Raw genomic sequence first — 20,054 nt, forward strand, 5'->3', positions numbered from 1 at the left:
ATATACAAAGAAAAGGCAATCAATGAAGACTGACCTCAAGATGAAGTACATGTTGGAATTAGCAGGCAAGAGTTTTAAAATAGCTATACACAAGGATGTAAAGGAAAATATACTCAGAATGAATGAACAAATAGAAAATATCATAAAGACATAGAAATGTTATTAAAGAACCAAGTAGGCACTCTAATACTGAAAAATTAAATATTTGAAATAAAAAATCACTGTTGGGCTTAATAGCATTTCAAGATGACAGCAGAAAGAGTCAGTGAACCTGACAGAAGATCAATAGAAATTCTCCAATGTGAAGAACACCTTGAAAAAAGATGGAAAAAAATGAACCGAATCAAGGATCTATGGGAAAATATCAAACAGCACACGTGTTAACGGAATCCCAGAAGAGAAGAGAGAGAAAATGTGGCAGAAATATTTAAATAAGTAAAGGCTGATATTTTCCCAAATTTGGTAAAAGACATAAAATTTCAATTTCAAGGGGGTCAGTTAACCCCAAGCAGGATAAATGCAAAGAAAACCACATTCAGGCTCACTCTAGGCAAACTGCTGAAAAACAAATTAAAGAGAAAATATTGCAAGCATTCAGAGAAACATGACACATTATATATAAGAGAACAATGATTCAAATGCCTACTGACCATCAAAAACAATAGAGATCAGAAGTCAGTAGAATGATACCTGTAAATTTCAGAAAGAAAAAAACCCCATCAACCTAGATTTCTATATCCAGTAAATCTCTTCAAGAACAAAAGTAAAATAAAGATTTTTTTTAGTTAAACAAAAACTTAACTCATTGCCAGCTGACATCACTACAAGAAATATTAAAGGAAGTTTGCCAAGCTGAAGGGAAATGTTACCAGATGAGCATTCAGTTCTGCAGAAATGAAAGAAGAACACTAGAATAGTAAATACAGAAGACTATTTTTTTTTCTTTACATTTCTTAAAAATAATACGTATTAAGATAATGTCTAGGGAAGCAGAGTGGCTCAAGTGAGTTGGGCTCCCGTCTACCATAGGGGAGGCCCTGGGTTTGATTCTCAGGGCCTCCTGGTGAAAGAAAGCTGACCTGCGCCTTGGATTGCTGACAGCCCCCACACCGCAGAGAGCTGGCACAGCAAGATGACACAACAAAGGGAGTCCATCACGTACAGAAGAACTCACAGCGAATGGACACAGAGAGCAGACAGTGAGCCCAAGGGCGGAGAGGAATAAATAAATAAAAATAAATCTTTAAAAAACGAAAAAAAAAAAAAAAAAGAGAAAACATCTAAAGCAAAATTAAACATTGTTTTGTAGGATTTATATCATATGTAGACATTATAAAGGGATTGAGGGAGAGTAAATGGGTCTGAATAGTTGCAAATTTCTTATATTTTATAAGTGGTTTAATAGTAAATCTAGGACAGCAAAAAATTAAGGATGGATATTTTAATCTCTGGAACAACCACTAAAAACTAACTTGAAGAGGTATGGCTAAATAGCCAATAAATAGGGAATGGGTGTATCTCAGTGGCTTGAGCATCTCTTTCCCATGTACAAAGACCTGGTTCAATTCCTGGTACCTCCTAAAAAGCAAAAGGAATAAAAAAGCCAATAAATAAATTGAAGTGGAATTCTCAAACATATCCAATTAACACAAAAGAAATTAGGAAAGGAAGAACAGAAGAGCAAAAAAGATCAGGGGCAGGTGGGGAGGAGGGGACAAACAGAAAACAAATAGTATAATGGTAGACCTAAATTTGTCCACATGAATAATTATATTAAATATAAATTTAGCAAATACTCCAGTTGAAAGGTAGAGGTTGCCAGAATGAATATAAAAGACCTAACAATGTACTGTCTACCTTGGACATATTAGTGAAGTATTAAGGTAGAGATAAGTTGCAAGTAAATGGGTGGAGAATGAAACCATGCAAGAAGTCAGCATCGGGAGGCTAGAATAGCTATATTAGTACCAGATAAAGTAGACTCCAGGACAAAGAGCATTACCGGACATAGAGATAAAACTATTTACAAAGAGTATTTATCAGATAAAAGGGTCAATTCATCAGAAAGATATGACTATAAATGTATATATGCCTAAGAATGCCTAATAGCAGAGCTTTAAAACCATGAAACAAAAACTGACAGAATTAAAGGGAAAATCAGAAAATTCCACAATCATAGATTGAGATATTAATATGCTTTTCTCAGCATTGATAGACAAAACGTTGTTAAAGACACAGAAGATCAGAATAACACTACCAATCACCTTGACCTAATTGACATTTATAGAACACTATACTCAACAATTGCAGAATACATTTTCTTTTCAAATGTACACTGTTCATTTACCAACTAGATCATAAGCTAGGCCATAAAACATATCTCAATGAATTTAAAAATTGAAATCATACAGATTCTGCTTTCTGTCCATAATGGGACTAAATTATAACTCAATAACAATAATCTTTTAAAAAATCATGAATAGATGGAAATTAACTCACTTTTATATAATCCATGGTTCAAAGAAGAAAGCACAAGGGACATTAGGCAATATTTTAAGCTAAATAATAATGAAAATACAGCATATCAAAATTAGGAGATGTGGCTAAAACATTACTTTTGGGGAAATGTATAGCTTTAAATGCTTATATGACAAAAGAAGAAAGGAATAAAATCAATGGTGAAGGTTAACCTTAGGAAGCTAGATTAGAAGAGCAAAGTGAGAACAAAGTAAGCAGAAAAAAGGAAATAATAAAGATAAGGGCAGAAATCAGTGAAGTAAAAAACAAACATAGGAAAAATTAACAAAGCCAAAATCTGGTTCTTGGAAAAGATCAATAAAATTGATAAATATCTATCTAGACTAAAATGTACAGCTGAACAGGGATGCTAGCATTGGAAAGATTAGAAAATTGTGGAAGTTACATGATATGGAGATTCATTATATTTATTATACTGTTCTCTCCAGTTTTGTGTACGCTTGAAATTTTTCATAATAAAAAGATGTTTAAGTGTAAAAAAAAAAAATCTATCTAGACTGGTTCAGGGAGAAGAGAGAACCCAAATGACCCATACCAGAGATGAAAGAGGGACAAATCCAACAGACATTAAAAAGATAAAAAGGAAATTCTATGAATGGCTTCCTGTCTATATTTAAAAACTTAGATGAAATGGACAAATTCCTTGAAAAATACAATTTACTTAAATTGGCACAAGAGAAATGTAAAACATAAATAGCCCATTTCTTTTGATATAGTTAAAGTTGTTAGTAAAAACCTTTCTACAATGAAAAATTTGGGCATGGTTGATTTTACTGGTTTATTCTATCAAATGTTTAAGAATAGAAATAACACCAATATTTCTCTATCAGAAAATAGAGGAAAAGAAAATACTTCCAAACTCATTTTTTTTGGTTCCAGATTAACCTGATACCAAAAACTAGTAAAAACACATTACAAAAAAGAATATTATATCCTAATATTCCCCATGAGCATAGATGCACAAATCCTTAACAAACTATTATTGGCAAATTAGTTACTATATAAAAAGGATGATATATCATGACCAAGTGGGTTTATCAAAGGGATTTAAGGCTGGTTTAACTTCTATGAGCTAGTGGTAGACTTTATGGAAAAGAACTACAAAGTTAAAATACTAGATCAAGAAACAATTTCTATAGTTGCTTTTAAAATTTACTGATGGGGAAAATATAGGTAGTCAGATATAGCAAAAAAGCACTGGACTAGGAATGAGGACCTGGGTTCTAGTTCTCTCCTGCCTGCAAATCAATGTATAATGTTAGAAAAGTCGTTTTGCTTCGCTCAGTCTTAGTTTTCATGTGTCCAATAATGTCTCCTTAGAGTATTTTCCAACTCTATCCCTCTAAGAGTCTATAAGGCCAAGATCTAAATTTTTTATCATGGCTACCTGGACTTTCTGCTTCAGCACCTTAGAAGGCAGAAGTAGGAGAAAATGTGCAAGACTTGCTTTCATGCACGAATGGAGATACCATCTGCACATGGTTTGAAGTGCTGAAGATTCAAAGGTGACCCCATTGAAAGCACCCCCATGTCCATAGGAAGTGTTTTCATATTAACTCTCTGGAAGGCACTCAATTTGTCAGCGTGCTATAGAAGGATCATAGACTTTGGACTTAGACTGACCTGGGTTTGAATTCCAGTTCTGGTACCTACTGAACGTTTCTGGAAAAATTATCTAACATTTCTGAATCTACGTTTCTTCATCAGTGAAGATAATGCAGAATTACCGTGAAAATTAACTGAGATAACATAAGAAAGTTCATGGGTTATAGTCAGCTCTCAATAAACATAACTTCCATTCCCATATCAGTAAGGAATTTGGTGTGGCTACGTATAGCAGAAAATCCAAATAATGGGGCTTATACAAGAGAGAGATGCATTTATTTCTTTCCCAATAAAAACCCTGAGGTGGGAAACCAGGACCTTGTTTGGAAGCTCCATGGTGAGTAGGGAACCAGGGTCTGCCTCATTTTTCTGCTCTACCCATCCTTAATATGTGATTTCCAACCACAAGATTATCTCATGATCTAAAAGGGCTGTTGGATCTCCAGCCTTCCCATTCATATTCCAGGCAGGCTGTGGCAGAAGTTTCATGGGGAATAGAGAAGGAGACCTCACTTTTGCAATAGGGCTAGGCTTCTAGGCTTCACCTATAGAGCTATTTGTTTTGGAAAAGCTATGCATGTCCTCAAATCATGTGTGTTGACCTTTAATATGATGCCACACTGAAACTGTTCTGATCAGGTATCAAGGGCAACAGTCATCATAAATCCAGGGTGTTTCCAAGGCAATGCGAGGTTTCTGGTGCCCTTGAACTCTTTTTCCCACACCACTTCCAACGCCCCAGCCTGCCTGCTCTTTCAGGGGATGCTCCATATAGTCCATCCTTGACACACATGAATGTGCCTGAGTCTTCTTGAGCTACTGAACAAAGTAAAGAATAAGTCCCCCAGGTGAATGTTGTGGGACCTCAGGCAGGTTACTTAACCTACATGTCAGAATCCTCATCTGTAAAACAAGCAGGTTGGACTTGATGATGATCTATAAACAAACACACCTAATGTGTGCTAGGCTCTGTGCTAGGAACCGGAGAGACTGTGGTGAATGAGACACGGCCCTGACCTTGAGGGGTAGCCAGTCATATGGGATACTGGTAGGAAGGCAGCCCGGGAAGCAGGGGGTGCTAGAGCTCTGAGAGAGGGCCCTTTCCTGATGTTGATGTTTTGTGAGAGTAAGGCACTCCAGGAAGAGCAAGAGAACTCACAGGTGACACAGAGCTATTGCCTGACCACCTGGTGACTTGTTGGGCCTCTTCAGATCACAGCAAGGCCTGCGTCAGGCATTTTCCACCTCATCTAGTGGCCAGATGCAAAAGCTGTGGAGCCAGAATTCTGGGTTCAAAACTCAGCTCTGCTGATTACGAGCTATGTGCCTTTGGGCAAAAGTTATTTAACCTCCTATCTGTAAAAATCGCTATACTACTAATACTTTCCTCATGGGATGGTTAAAAGAATTAAGATGAATTAATATTTGTAAAGCACATACAGAAGTGTCTGATATACAAATATTTGTCATTATTTTTATGTTATATATTTACATATTGTTTGTATATAAATATATGCATATATAGATATATTCATTTACATACCCTTAAAAGTTGGCATTTATCTTCTAGGCACCAGTATGGCATTCCTCTTCACCTCCACCTTTTGTCCTTGCAAAAGACACCTAGATAAGCAGGTCCCAGACCTGAGAGATTATGAAATAGTATTTGAAGTTGTCAGAAACAGGGATTTCTTGCCCCCTCTGCCCCCCCCTGTTTCTTGGGTGATGTGTTCACCTGCCTGGCACTTTCTGTTTGCCATGCCAAACAAGCCTGCTGGGTAGTAGCCAGGTTGGGGTTTTCCATATTGCCTAGGTACTGCGTGCTGACAGGTGCTAGAGGACTGACTGCAGGGGAGAATGTGCCCAGGACAGCCAATACACGGGGAAGAGTGGGGGCCATTTGACGGGGCACCACCCCCTTCTGTAAAACCCAAAAAATGGAGGTGCAAAAACAGATACCAGGAGCAGATGTGGCCAATTGGATGTGCACGCCTCCCACATGGGAGGTCCTGGGTTCGGTTCCCAGTGCCTCCTGAAAACAAGCAAAACAAACAGAAAAACTAACTCAGGGAAGCCAATATGGCTCAGTGGTTGAGCGCTGGCTTCCCACATACGATGTTCTAGGTTCAGTCCCAAGATATCAATTCCCCTAACCCCATCCCACCTGTTTCATAAAGAAATGAGGTGGAAATGCTGCATTGGGGACCAGTAATGTCATCTCATCAAGGGAGTATTGACTTTGGAGTCCCCTTCTTGACCAAATTCCAGAGGTGAGTGATTCACCATAGCAGGAGTATTCAGAGTTTGGACAGCTGATCTATCACCTTATCTTCAATTGGTGGGTGCTTTCTAACAGCTGTAACAACCTTATACTTTAGTAAACTTTTGGTGAAAAGTTGTGCATATTCTTTTGGTTAGCAAGCAGGTAAAGGCCCTCACTTCCTAACATCCGGAGCTGGAAGGGAGGATTTTAAGTGTGTTCTGGTCATATTAATGAATTAATCCACCTATTCCACAAATACTTCTTGATCATATTCTCTGTGCCAGAGCTGATACTAGGTCCTGGAACTTTCATGGTGAAAAAGATAGACTTGAATCCTGACTTTGAGGAGCTTATAGCTGGACATAGGAGAAACACATTTTTAAAAAATTATACATTTATCTATATACTTTCCATGAAGCAAGAGGATAGGGCTATGACAGTGTATGATGTTGGGGAGTGGGTAGCTAAATTGGTCTGGAGGTTGGGGAAATCCTGGACACGGAGAATATGTGTAAGGCATGGCAAGCAGGGAGTGCCCCAAGATGTCTTTGCCCCAATCTCCAGAACCTGTGAACATGTTATGCTACTTGGCAAAGGAAAATTAAGGTTGTAGATGGCACGAAGGTTGCCAATCAGCTAACCTTAAAATAGCGGAGATTACCCTGGATTGTCTAGATGGGCCCAATGAATCACCAGACTCCTTAAAAGTGGAAGAAGGAGGCAGAAGAGAGAGTTAGAGAAACAGATATGGCAATGGAAGCAGGGCCAGAGAAATGTTAGGTTGCTGGCTTTGAAGATGGAAAAAGCGGGCCATGAGCCAAGGAATGTGGGTGTTCTCTGAAAACTAGAAAAGACTAAGATACAGACTCTTTCCTAGGATCTTCAGAAAGGAACACAGCCTTGCTGGTGCCTTGTAGTAATTTGGTGACGCAGCGATAGAAAACTAACACAGGACCTCATTCCTGATATTTCCATTCTTAAATCCAGCTAATTTATTTCCACTTAGACTAGAACCCCATGGTTTTCACCCATCTAGTTTCTTTAGGTCCATCCTCTGGACTCTGGACTGGAAAGGTGCATGCATGCTATTCAGATCAATTACAGGAGCAGCAAAGGGAGGGGGACAAGAAGGGGACAGGTGAGTGCAAGAGTTAAGCAAGAGCCCCCACTGGGTAATCAGCAGGCCTGGTATTAAACCTCAGGGGAACATTTACTATCTATGTTATTTGGCTCATTTTTTTCTTATTTCTTCTCTAACATGGAGACGGTGATAGGGTCTTGACAACCTCGAAGGATTGTTGTGAGGATGCAATGCAATAATGTGCGTAAGGCGTTTAGTACCCGGTTCAGCATAAAGCAACACAATAAACTGCAGGGATAATTATATCATATGTTAATCATATTAGACTGTAATTAATGTTCATGTACCGTCAAGGACCAGGTCCAAGGAACTACAGATAAGGCACTGGAGGGTACTCAAGGGCAGCGCCAAGCACCCAGGACTGGGTCCCCGCCTTCCTTCTCTTCCTCCTCCGGCCCCCTCCCCTTTCCTGTCGGGGCAGCGGCTCAGGAGCCAAGCCCCAGGGGATGAAGGGGTGGCTTGGCCAGCTGGGGCTCATATTACACCCCCCAACCCCAGGTCCCAGAGGCTGGGCAGCTCAACTTCTCCCGATCACCGCCCCCCCTCCCCCCAGCCCCTCCACCCCTCCGGCTCGGATTGCCTTTTGGGGGCCGGTCAGGGTCCCCTGGTTTTTCGAGGAGAGGAGCGCACATGGAGCGAAGCTCCCTCCCTCTGCTCTATCCCGGAGCTACGGGCGGGTGGGGGGACGTGCGGGGAGCGGGGTCAGCAGCCCGGACCCGCGTGGGGCTCTCACTTCCCCTCCCCAACGGCCGCGGGTGCAGGTGCCGCGGGCCGAGCCCCGCAGGCGGGGCCCCTGTGGACACGCCCCCGCGGCGAATCCTCGCTGTCCGCGGAGAGGAAGCGCCAGAGCCGCTGCTGGTCCCGCGAGGAGCCCCGCGCCCCCTCCCGCCCTGCGACCGGGGACGCCGCGGGGACGCCGGCGCCCGGGACCGCGCGCGCCGCGAGCCGGGGATGTGAGCTGCGCCCCCGCGGCATGGCAGCCTCAGGTGGGTAGGCGGGGGGCCCTGTCCCTCGCCGGATCCTGCCCGCTCGCGAGCCCCAACCTTCCCTTTGCCGCTCTCTCTCGTCGTCCCGCTCCCTTCGAGCGCGGTCCTTGTCGCGATTCTCTTTGCCCCTCCGGTGCGGGGAACTTGCGTTCTTTTTCCCTGTTCTTTTCTCGGTTCCCTGTGGCAAAATTCTTACCCCAACTTTACTACGTCTCCACTCTCAGCCTTTTTCGCGAATCTCCTCAGCCCCTGCCTGATCTCTCCCCGGCCCTCGCCTTCTCGGTCCTCCCATCCCTAGCCCTCGGAGCTTCTGAGGGTCTTTCCCTGCTGTTCCTCCAACTCTGCGCCCCGAAGGCGGAGGGTCGACTGGTGTCTGCCGGCGAACGGCTCCTCTGAGGGCACCCCTAGACCAACAGGGGGCGCCCGACAGCGCTGGGTCCGTGCTGGAACGTCGCAGGCGGCCCTCGACCCCCTTCGCCCATCCCAGGCTTTGGATTTTCGTTTAGAATTTCGCTAGGAACCCCGGGATACTATTCCAGGACTTGTGCTTTAGCTCTATTTTTCCTGTGTCCTTTACAGAAGTTTGGGTTTGGGGGAGAGTTGGAGGCCTCTGGGGCATCTGCCTGGCCACAAGGTGCCAGGAGTCTTTTCTGGTTAGTCTTGGGTTCCTTTCTGGCCCGTGGGTGTCACCCACCCGCTGAGATCCAGAACAAATCGCGTATTTGTGATAATTACAGACACTTAATGAGTACCGGCTCCGTATTCCATTGGACATTGTGCACCTAATATGTTCCCAGTGGTGACCAGCTTCTGCTATCAGGAGTTTACAGCCTTGGAAAGGAAAGTGATAAGTAAACAGCGAATCATTAGATGGGGGCATTTTCAGGATTTGGAGTTGTCCTGGGTGGTGCTGCAGGGACGGATGCTGGACGTTGTGTGTCCTGTCGTGGCCCACTGGCTGGACTGGGGGAGAGTGCGGACTCATTGTGGACCACTGTCCATGTGCTGCAGCGTTGATCCAGAATGTATTCGCCAGGTGCAGTGGATGTGCTGCAATGATGGAAGAGGTTGTTGATGTGGGAGGGTGGGGTGGGTAGGGTGGGGAGTATATGGGGACCTCGTATTTTTTGAATGTAACATTTAAAAGAAAATAAAGAAGAAGAAGAAGGAAAAAGACATATGGGGTTACCTTGTTTGCAAAATGACTTTACTTGTTTTTATCCGGCCTGCCTTTGATGTTTTAGTGGAGCTAACCTGCGAAAACCAGATGAAAAAGCCTCTTGAAAAGTAAAGTCTAGTCTGCCTGGAGAAAGCAGGCGCTTGGAATGAAGAGCCAGGTCTCCTCAGCTCTCTTATGGTATAGCCTGGTAATGGTGTTTCGGAAGCAGAGATAGAAAAGGCCAATGGTGACGGTTCCATTATATTTGCTAATGCAGGCTCATTATGAAGCGGAGCAGGAGGTAGCTAATCTCAGCCTCACTGCTCTCCAGCTGGCCTCTGGAAGTTAGAAGAGGCTGTATTATGAACAAGAAGCCCCTGGTAATAGCAGGCTCATGGTGTACACATTCCACTTGAAAGCCAAAGCAGAGTTATCTAGAGGGAATTCATTCATTTAATAAATATTTATTGCATACCTACTATTGCCAGGTCCTTTCTAGGTGTCAGGTGTACATTCAGTAAAAAAACAAAGCCACGGAGTTTACCCTATGTAGGGAGGAAGGCAGGCAATACACTTGACAAGGTATGATAAGTACTATTAAAAACCAAGAGAGAGGAGTAAGAGGAATCAGCGTTATGATTTTAAATGAGGGGGCCGTCATGGAGAAGGGGGCATCTGAGCAAAGACGTGAGGGAGAAGAGGGAAGGAGGCACGTGGGAAAGAGTGGCCCAGGCAGAAGAACATCAAATGGGTGGATGTGAAGTGTTCAGGAAAAGCAAGCAGGCTGGAGTGGCCAGACTGGGTGAGTGACAGGGCAGAAGTAGGAGACAAGGTCAGGGAATGAACCAGTGAAGCTCCTGCCTCCTCCCATGGCTGGGAACAGGTCCTGGGAGGCTGAGTTAAGGAAATAGCAAACTGGGAGGGGCCTTGGGCAGAGAAGGCAGAGAAAACCACTCGTGTCCCCAGCACATCCCTCTAGAGGATGTGGCCGTAGGGGCGAGGGGCTGTGCATGCTGGGGTGCACTTGCTAGCCAGGTGTCCAAACCTGGGGCTATTTATGGGCTGGGGCTATCTCTGGTGGCTTCTGCAGACATCTGCAATGGTTAGAGCTGTCAAACCCACTTGCTGTCAGTATCCTTTGTAGTGAGACACAACTCCTTTCGCTGCACGTGAAAGTTGGGCCGCTGGGGTAACTGGGCTCCATGAGGCCTATAGGTACAAGGACCTATGGGGACAGGTCACAGCGGTGAATATGCCTCCGGCCAAGAGGCTGTAGACTTGACAGTCATCCAGGTCACACTTCCATGGATTTTCTTAAATTCCTTCCCACTTAAGAGTAAACATCAGTCTCTTATTTTCTGGAAGATATGTTTGCTTGTTGAAATTGTGGAGAATCTTTTGGCACCCCTGTCCTCCAAAGTACCTTGGTGGCAAGATACAAAGAAATAGAAACAGCCTATCCTGTAATAATCGCTGTGCCCCTGGTGGCATCTCTTGTATTTACATATGAGAAACAGAGAAAGAAAGGAGAGAGACAGAAGCTGTACATGTCTTTCCCAAGTGGCCAGGTCTGTGACTGGACAAAGACTAGAGTCTAGGCCTCTTGCTATATTGGCCTGCTCTCCTCTTTTCCATGTGTCAGCCTCCAATTGGATATTTGATGAAAGCTCTCCTGCCTTTTCTTGTTCCCCCTCTCCAAGGCTTCTCCTACTTCAGATCCTTCTACTATTCCTGGACTTATGGACAAAGGGATTGAAGGAACCTTTAATTTCTTCTAATCTTAACTTCTGTCTGATCCTTGAGGTCTCTTAAGACTCTAAACTTGAGCACCTTCAGGACAGGAGTTTCTGCACATGAGTCATTACCAGATTTCTGCCTGTCCTGATCACCTTCACTGTCTCAGGTCCCTCTTCAGATATGGTGTCCAGACTCAAACACAGTACTCTGGAGCAGATAAACAGGATATCAGAGTTACCTACAGACTGAAGAAATGGTCTGGATTGGGTGGTTTGAGAAGGTCCCTGGCACTTCCTCTGTGTTGTTTTCTTGGATGGATTCCAAATCTTCCAAAGGAATCTTTCTTTCATCGCGGTGTGATTTTATCACCCGTTACTCCCTGGTGCCACCACGCAGTGCCTACTTCTCCTGTTACCTGCTTCTTTTTCCTTCTATAGCCAAACCTCCTTTTCTTTAAATTCTGCAAGGGCAAAGACCCTTCCTCATTTCTGCTTAGAATTTACGGGCTCTCTATTGGCTCATGTGTTTAGTTTCTTTTAATAAACTACAACAACAACAGAACCGAGAGAAGCGATTTGGCTTATGTAGAGAAATGACTCATGGTTTAAGGAAGGGAATTATTGTTGAAAAGAGGGGTGTTCCCCATGTGAGGGAAGGTTGCTGACAAACTATTTATCCCTGAGTTGTTTGTTACCCAGCACATTACCGAGGGACTTTAACTTCCACTTTGGACTTTATTTATAACTTTCAGTTTCAGCAGCACAGCAAAATTCAGGAAGGTGATAGATTTCGTTACCTGCATTTAATTTACATGTAGGTTTGCCGTCATACAACTAGTTGGTAACCAAATAGGTTGTGATATGAACTAGTCAGGGGCACTAATCACTTCCTTCTCAAGGACTTTTGCTCCAAGGGAGTTGAATTTAACACCAGAACCCCAGGAATGAGGCATTTTAAATAGTTGCTTTTTGTATAGAAGAACCTATCCCCTTAAGGATATTAATTGCATATTTTAAATAAATGTTTAGTTTTAGAACAGTCTTAGATTTATAGAAAAGATGTGAAGATAGTACAGAGTTCCCATATAGTCCAAACCCAGTTTTTCCTATTATTAACATCTTGCATTAGTGTGGTACATTACTAAAATTAAGCGAATATTGATACATTATTACTACCTAAATTTCATACTTTATTCCGATTTCCTGAACTTTTATTTCCTTTTGCTGTTCCAGTATCCCAGCCAGAGTACCACCTTACATTTATTTATTTATTTAAAAAGATTTATTTATTTATTTCTCTCCCCTGGCCCCTACCCCTGTTGTCTGTGTCTATTTGCTGCGTCTTCTTTGTCCGCTTCTGTTGTTGTCAGTGGCACGGGAATCTGTGTTTCTTTTTGTTGCATCATCTTGTCATCTTGTTGTGTCAGCTCTCCGTGTGTGCAGCGCCATTCCTGGGCAGCTCTCCTTATGGGACGCACTCCTTGCGTGTGGGGCTCCCCTACGCGGGGACACCCCTGCGTGGCAGGGCACTCCTTGCGCAGCTCTGCACTGTGCATGGGCCAGCTCCACATGGGTCAAGGAGGCCTCCCATATGGTAGACGGATGCCCTAACCACTAGGCCAAGTCTGCTTCCCCCACCTTACATTTAGTTGTTCTATCTCCTTAAGTTCCTCTTGGCTGCGACTTTCTCAGACTTTCCTTGTTTTTGATGACTTTGACAGCTGTGAGGAGTACTAGTCACATATTTTGTACAAAGTCCCTCAATTAGAATTTGTCCCATGTTTTTTCTCATGATTATGTGTCTTTGGGAGGAAGACTACAGAAGTAAAAGTGCCATTCTCATCACATCCTATCAAGGGTACCCACTATCAACATGCCTGGCCTTTGTGGATGTGGACCTTTGATCACTGGGCTGAGGCAGTGATTGTTAGGTTTCCCCACTGTGTAGTTACTCTTTCTTTTCCCCTTTCCACATTTACTCTTTGCAAGAAAGTTACTAGGTGCAGCCCACACTTAGAGTAGGGACCTGTGCATCACTTCTTTGAGGGCAGAGTTTCTACATAGATTATTTGGAATTCTTCTGCACTGGCAATTTGTCTCTTCTCCCTCATTGCATTATTCAATCATTTGTTAGTATCAGTATGGGCTCATTGATATCTATTTTATACTGTGGTTTCTAATCCAATACTACGTTATTTATTTTGTTGTTCAATTTGTTCCAGTTTTGGCCATTGTGAGCTCATTCAGCTGGCTCTTGTGACCCTTTGCTATCGCTCCATCATTGTGGGGTTTTGGGTTTTTTTTAATTAAAAAAATATTTTTAGCACTTCCTTACTTTCTGGCACTCCGAGATGCTCCAGGCTCATCTTGTATATTTCCTACCCAAGTCCTAGAATCAGCCATTTCTCCAAGGAACCCTGGTTCCTTTTATTGGAGAATATTAGAAACCAAGGGCACTAGATGAGTTTTAATTCTATTTTCGAAACGTTAGTCTACATTTACTTAACTTTTTAAACAGGATAAAGTTTAGAAGTTAAGGGCATGGGATTAGGAGTCAGGTAGCACTTACTAGCAGTGTGATCTTGGACAGCAGCTCATCTTTGCCAAGTTTTAAAGTCTGTCTCTATAAAATGGGACTATTAATAGTATACACTTTATAGAGTTGTTTTAAGGATTAAATGAGAAAATGCATGTGAGATGCTTCACAGATGACTGACACCTGGTCAGTGCCCAGGAAATGGAGCTGAATTACAATGTAAACTTTCCTTGATGAGTTGGGGCTCTTTTAGGGAGCAGCAGGTATTTCAATGTGCTGTAAACAGAGGAACAGGAAGTGGTGAGGCAGGATCCAGGGAGAAATGAATGCTCACTCCCTCACTGGCCCCAGAACTTGTCATCCTAAAAATGGGGGGTTGCCTTTGGGTCAAAAAGGTGGAGGAAATGGCTTATGACCCCATGGTCTCCAGGGCAGTGTAAAGTCATTGCTGTTCTGTCTCCTTAATCAGTGCTTGAAGACCCAAGTTGCCTTCTTAAGTGGGTTTCTTATGCTCCAGGGAATCCTCTTCTCCCCCTTCTTTGTTTCTTTGCCGTTACTTGTCAAATCTATTGTAAAAGATTACCTGGGGGAGCAAAGGTGAAGCCTTCCTCCCACCCGAGAGGCTCCAGGTTCAGTTCCCGGTGCCTTCTAAAACCAAAATGAGCACACAATTGGCAGACAGCAAGTGCAAACAACAAGGGGTGGAGTAATAAATACATAAATCTTTAAAAACAAAAACAAAGCAAAACTTTCCGTAGCTTCTTCATGACTAATGCATGGGACGACAACCAGCTTTTTCTGAGATCTTACTCTCCTTCTAGCCCATTTGCACAGATTGCTGACAAAAATATATGCTTGTTCATGTTCATGGCTTACTGTTTCTTTTATACTTCTAATTGAATTTTGGGCATAGCTCTACTAACATTGCATCTTTACTAATATAGCGGATTTTTTTTTTTAAAGATTTATTTATTTATTTCTCTCCCCTCCCCGCCGCCCCAGTTGTCTGTTCTCTGTGTCTGTTTGCTGCGTGTTTTTCTTTGTCTGCTTCTGTTGTTGTCAGCGACCCGGGAATCTGTGTTTCTTTTTGTTGCATCATCTTATTGTATCAGCTCTCCGTGTGTGTGGCACCATTCCTAGGTAGGCTGCAATTTCTTTAGCGCTGGGCGGCTCTCCTTCCAGGGTGCACTCCTTGCGCGTGGGGCTCCCCTATGTGGGGGACACCCCTGCGTGGCAGGGCACTCCTTGCAGGCATCAGCACTGCGCGTGGGCCAGTTGCACACAGGTCAAGGAGGCCCAGAGTTTGAACTGTGATCCTCCCATGTGGTAGACGGACTCCCACTCCACTGGGCCAAGTCCGCTTCCCTATAGTGGATTTTTAAGTCTTGTACATTTTCTATTTGATGGCTCAAACTTTCACATGCTCTTTGCACATGAGCTAACACTTCGTATTTGGAACACGATTTGTCTCTTAGGATAAAACTTCAAAGTAGGGAGAAGGGGAAGAAAGAAAGTAAATATATTCTGATACCTTAACTCAATTTTTCTCAGTGTGAGCTCCATAGTTTATGCAGTTTTATGAGTCCTTTTCTGAAGGACATTCCTGAAAGTAATCTGTTCCCACTGAAGTATAAAAAATGTTCCAGGTAGAAATGAAAGATCCAATCAACAAAAATTTTATTTTATGTAAGGCTGCAATATTGATAAATGAAGATTTTGTTCCTAATCTGCTTAAACTTTGGGATCTGGATAAGCAGTCCTAAAACAGGACCATTTCTTCTACAGTTGAGGAGAGAGAACCTGCTCAGAACTGAGTTCTCTGTAGGGCCACAAGTGTCCATGGCAAAGACAGGAATTTCTGAACTGTTTTTTATCCAGTTCCATGTTGTCTTCTGACAATGACTTCTTTTAAAATGTATACACCTTCCCTTCAAAAGCACTCCCAGGCCGATTACCTTGCACCTGCTGAAAACCGTTGGGTTCTCTGTTAGCTCTGGATTAGAGCTCCCGCAAAGCAGGAGCACCAAAAAGAATGAAACTTCAAGCTTCTTTTATTTTATATTTGAGAAGTTGTGGGTTAACAAAACAATCATGCATACCATACAGGACTCCCATACATTGCCCTACCACCTTACACTGTTGGGAAATATTTGTTACAAATGATGAAAGAACATCATCATAATATTACTGCTATCTATAGTTCATAGTTTATGTTTGGCATATTTTTCCCACAAACCACCCTTTTATTAATTTCATGTATTAGTATTGTATATTTATTATAGTTCATGAGAGCAGTTCATATTTGTACTGCTACCACAGTCCATCTTTCATCACGGGGTTCATTGTGTTATATGGTCCCCTGCCTTGTACATTCCATCAAAGTGTACATTCAGTGGCTCTCAGTTTCATCATAGAGTTGTGATGTCATCAGCTCAGTCTACTTCGGAATGTTTTCATTACTCTAAGAGGAAAAATTCCATACTCCCTTAAACCCCTCCATTACTGACCTCCAAACTTTTAAAATTTGCTATTTTTTAAAAAATTGGCAAAGTCCCTGGGAAACATCGGAACTGTGTTGTGTTTTGTTACTCCCATTTTACAGTTTGCATGTTTTTCCTTTTTTTTTTAAAATTAGAGATGTTATAGGTTTATAGAAAAACCATGCAGAAAATACAAAGGTCCCATATACCCCCAGTCTTCCTTACTATTAACAGTCTGCACTAGCATGGCACCCCTGCCACAACTGATGAAACAAGATCATCATAACCATGCGTTAAGGGTTCACTGTCGGTGTTGCAATGTCTCACAGCCTTTAAAAAAAAATTATTCTAGTAATGTATATATGTACCTTAAAATTTCCGCTTTTAACCACATTCAATTCAACACTATTAAGTACATTCATGATGTTGTGCTAACATCACCACCATCCTTTTGCTTTTTTTTTTTTAAAGATTTACGTTTTTTTTTAGTTATTTCTCTCCCCCCACCAGTTGTCTGCTCTGTGTGTCCATTCGCTGTATGTTCCTCTGTGACTGCTTCTACCCTTATCAGCAGCACCGAGAATCTGTGTTTCTTTTTGTTGTGTCATCTTGCTGTGTCAGCTCTCAGTGTATGCGACGCCATTCCTGGGCAGGCTGCACTTTCGCGCTGGGTGGCTCTCCTTCTGGGGTGCACTCCTTGTGCGTGGGGCTCCCCTAGGCGAGGGACACCCCTGCGTGGCAGGGCACTCTTTATGCCCATCAGCACTGCCCATGGGCCAGCTCCACACGGGTCATAGAGGCCCGGGGTTTGAACTGTGGACCTCCCATGTGGTAAGCGATGCCCTATCCATTGGGCCAAGTCCACTTCCCGCATCCTTTTACTTTTAATGCAGTGGCATATAGGGGCAGGAAAGAGAATTCCTACCATAATGTTTTTAGAGTTTAGAACCTCAAGGTCTTGTCCTAGAACTGTGTCTGGTTTTTGTGCCAGGGACCATGCAGGGAAAGAAGGTCCACCACCTTAGATGATTCCCAAAATCCACAACATTTGACCAACTTTCTTCCCAGAGTTGGAGGAAAGACCCCTTGGCATTGCAGTGATGCATGGACAAATTTCTGTGCTCAGCCCTACCAAACACTTGCAGAATAGTATGTTGAATTAGTGAAGAGTTGAGGGCCCAAAACAATGGAAACAGTTATGTTTACAAGCCAAGCTTCTTGAAGCTTTGATAGTACTATGTGATTTATTCCACATAAGATTCTTGACAGAATTTGTGATGGGGGTAGCAGATGGATTAGGAAGAAGACTGACTGGGAATCAGAGAACTGCCTGAATTTCAGTATTGGCTCTGCTACTGATTTGCCCACTGTGAATTTAAGCAAATCCCATAATCTTCTCAGATGAAGTGTTTCTTTTTTCTGTAAAAGAGGATTTGGGGCCAAGTGATTTCCAAGAGTCCCTTCTAACTTAATGTGTTTTTGAGTGTTTTGACTGTGTTTCTGGCATTTGTTCTTTATTAGAAGAAAAAGAAAACCTATGTCACAGTCCAGGTGTGTTGAGGGACAAAATATCAATAATTCAACCATGATAACTCTTTTCATTAATGCGTTATTTCTATTCTTCTGAGGATGACACTACCAGTTATTGAGGTCTTACTGCATGCCAAGCAATTTACATGAAACATCTGATTTAAATCTTACAAAACACTGATAAATATTGCCATTATATTTCCATTTAATGGTGAGTAAACCAAGGTTTAGAAGATTTAAGTAACTTGCCCAAGACTGCACGGCTAGTACATTGCAGAGCCGAGATTCTAACTCTGGCCATCTGATTCCAGTTACCACTGTATTTGGGGAAGAACCAGATTCTGGGGCCAAACGGTCTGAAATCAAATTCTGACTCTGCCACTGTGGACCTTGGGCAAGTTATTTAACCTGCCACACCCCCGTTTTCTCATCTATAAAATGAAGCTAATAGGAGGGCCTATCTTATAGAATTGTTGTGAGGACTAAATGAGTTAATTAGGCCACATGCTAGGAAGCGTGCCTGGAACATAGTAATCTCTTAATAATTGTTGGATGTTACTGTTATTAGTATTATTATCCTATTCTGCCTCAGCTATGGGTGGGCAGAGTACACCAGGTAGAAGCAACAGCTTGTCCAAAGTTCTGGCTCAGCATAGTATGTTTGGGCAAAGACACTGATGTGGCTGGAACACAGTTGCTAAGATGGGGAAGGGGCTAGACAGGTATCCTGGCAGCTCATGGGTACCAGGCTCCTTGTCTAGATGGTGAATCCTTTGGGTGGTGGCAGGCCTAGAAGGAGCAGGTGGACTAACATGCCTCTATGCCTCCTTCTTGCTCAGGGGTGCTTGGCGGATGCGACATCCTCATCGTCTACAGCCCAGATGCTGAGGAATGGTGCCAGTACCTCCAGGACCTGTTTCTGTCAAGTCGGCAGGTTTGCAGGCAGAAGACACTGACTCACAGGCTCGGCCCGGAGACCTCCTTCTCAGCTGAAGACCTGAGCCGCTTCCTCAGCACCCGCTGCATCATAGTGCTGCTGTCTGCGGAGCTGGTGCAGCACTTCTACCGGCCGGCTGTGCTCCCCCTGCTGCAGAGGGCCTTCCATCCTCCGCACCGTGTGGTGAGGCTTCTCTGCGGGGTGCAGGACAGCGAAGACTTCCTGGACTTCTTTCCAGAGTGGGCCCACTGGCAGGAGCTTACCTGTGATGATGAGCCTGAGATTTATGTGGCAGCTGTGAAGAAGGTCATTTTTGAAGGTAAGGCTCTGCTGGGCCACTGGAGAGGAAAACTATGCTTTCCCCAGGGTTCTGTTCTAGGGCAAAAGCCTTCTTTCAAGAACTTCCTATATCTTGGAAAGACAGTGGACAAGTTGAACTTCCTCTTTTGGTTCCAACCTAGGGAGTAGTGGGAGTGGGAGGCTGACACTAGCTGACAGGGGTGTGAGGAGCCAGTTGCATCCCATCAATACTTGACCTTAACATTTTTGTTGTAAAGGTATCGCTTTTGATAATATGTTTCTAGAGAAGTACCCCTCTTCTCTATTTCCTGCCAACCTAGCTTCTGTCTTTTGCCATTTCTCTTTTTTTGAAAGTGGGAAAATTCCGATCTGCTCTACCGGGGCTGATGACTTCAGTGGCCCCAGGAAGTGTGACATCCACTCTCATGAATAGGAGCAGAAGATGTGCTCTGGAATGGACGCATATTATGGCTTTTCTTCCTCTTTCTGTTTTCTCTTTTTGCCTTATTGAGGGCTCTGCGTGACCTATATGCTTATCTTCTGTTCTCTTTCCACTTGAGATCTTATATACCTGAAGTCAACAGAGAAGCCTGGAAAAGTATGGGCTCAATCTCCTCATGCCTCGATTATCCCTGATCATTCATTCAGTTTATCCACCCATGTAACATTTGATGAGCTGAATCAAGAACCTACTAATTCCTAGTGATCTTAGAAACCTTAGTGTAGGTTTCCAGATGCTTTTATCCCAGGAATAGCCTGTTCTAAACCAAAAAATACTGCCAAGTCTCTTGGAGTGAGGTCCCAGCTCATTTTGTAACATGAATGACTAGTGTTAACATAAAA

At 43.2% G+C, this 20,054-nt stretch overlaps 1 protein-coding gene across 1 annotated transcript in view; it reads left to right on the forward strand.

The window, feature by feature from the left end:
- Nucleotides 1–8,299: 8,299 nt before the first annotated feature.
- PIK3AP1 (phosphoinositide-3-kinase adaptor protein 1) overlaps nucleotides 8,300–20,054 on the forward strand; it is a 122,740-nt gene continuing 110,985 nt past the window's right edge. Inside the window, exons 1-2 of the mRNA XM_004456977.4 lie at nucleotides 8,300–8,533; nucleotides 18,814–19,230. Of these exons, the coding sequence (XP_004457034.2) occupies nucleotides 8,521–8,533; nucleotides 18,814–19,230 (430 nt within the window). The 5' untranslated portion in view covers nucleotides 8,300–8,520. The remainder of the gene's footprint in view (nucleotides 8,534–18,813; nucleotides 19,231–20,054) is intronic.

This window comes from Dasypus novemcinctus, chromosome 6, assembly GCF_030445035.2.
Source record: "Dasypus novemcinctus isolate mDasNov1 chromosome 6, mDasNov1.1.hap2, whole genome shotgun sequence".
NCBI lineage: Eukaryota > Metazoa > Chordata > Mammalia > Cingulata > Dasypodidae > Dasypus > Dasypus novemcinctus.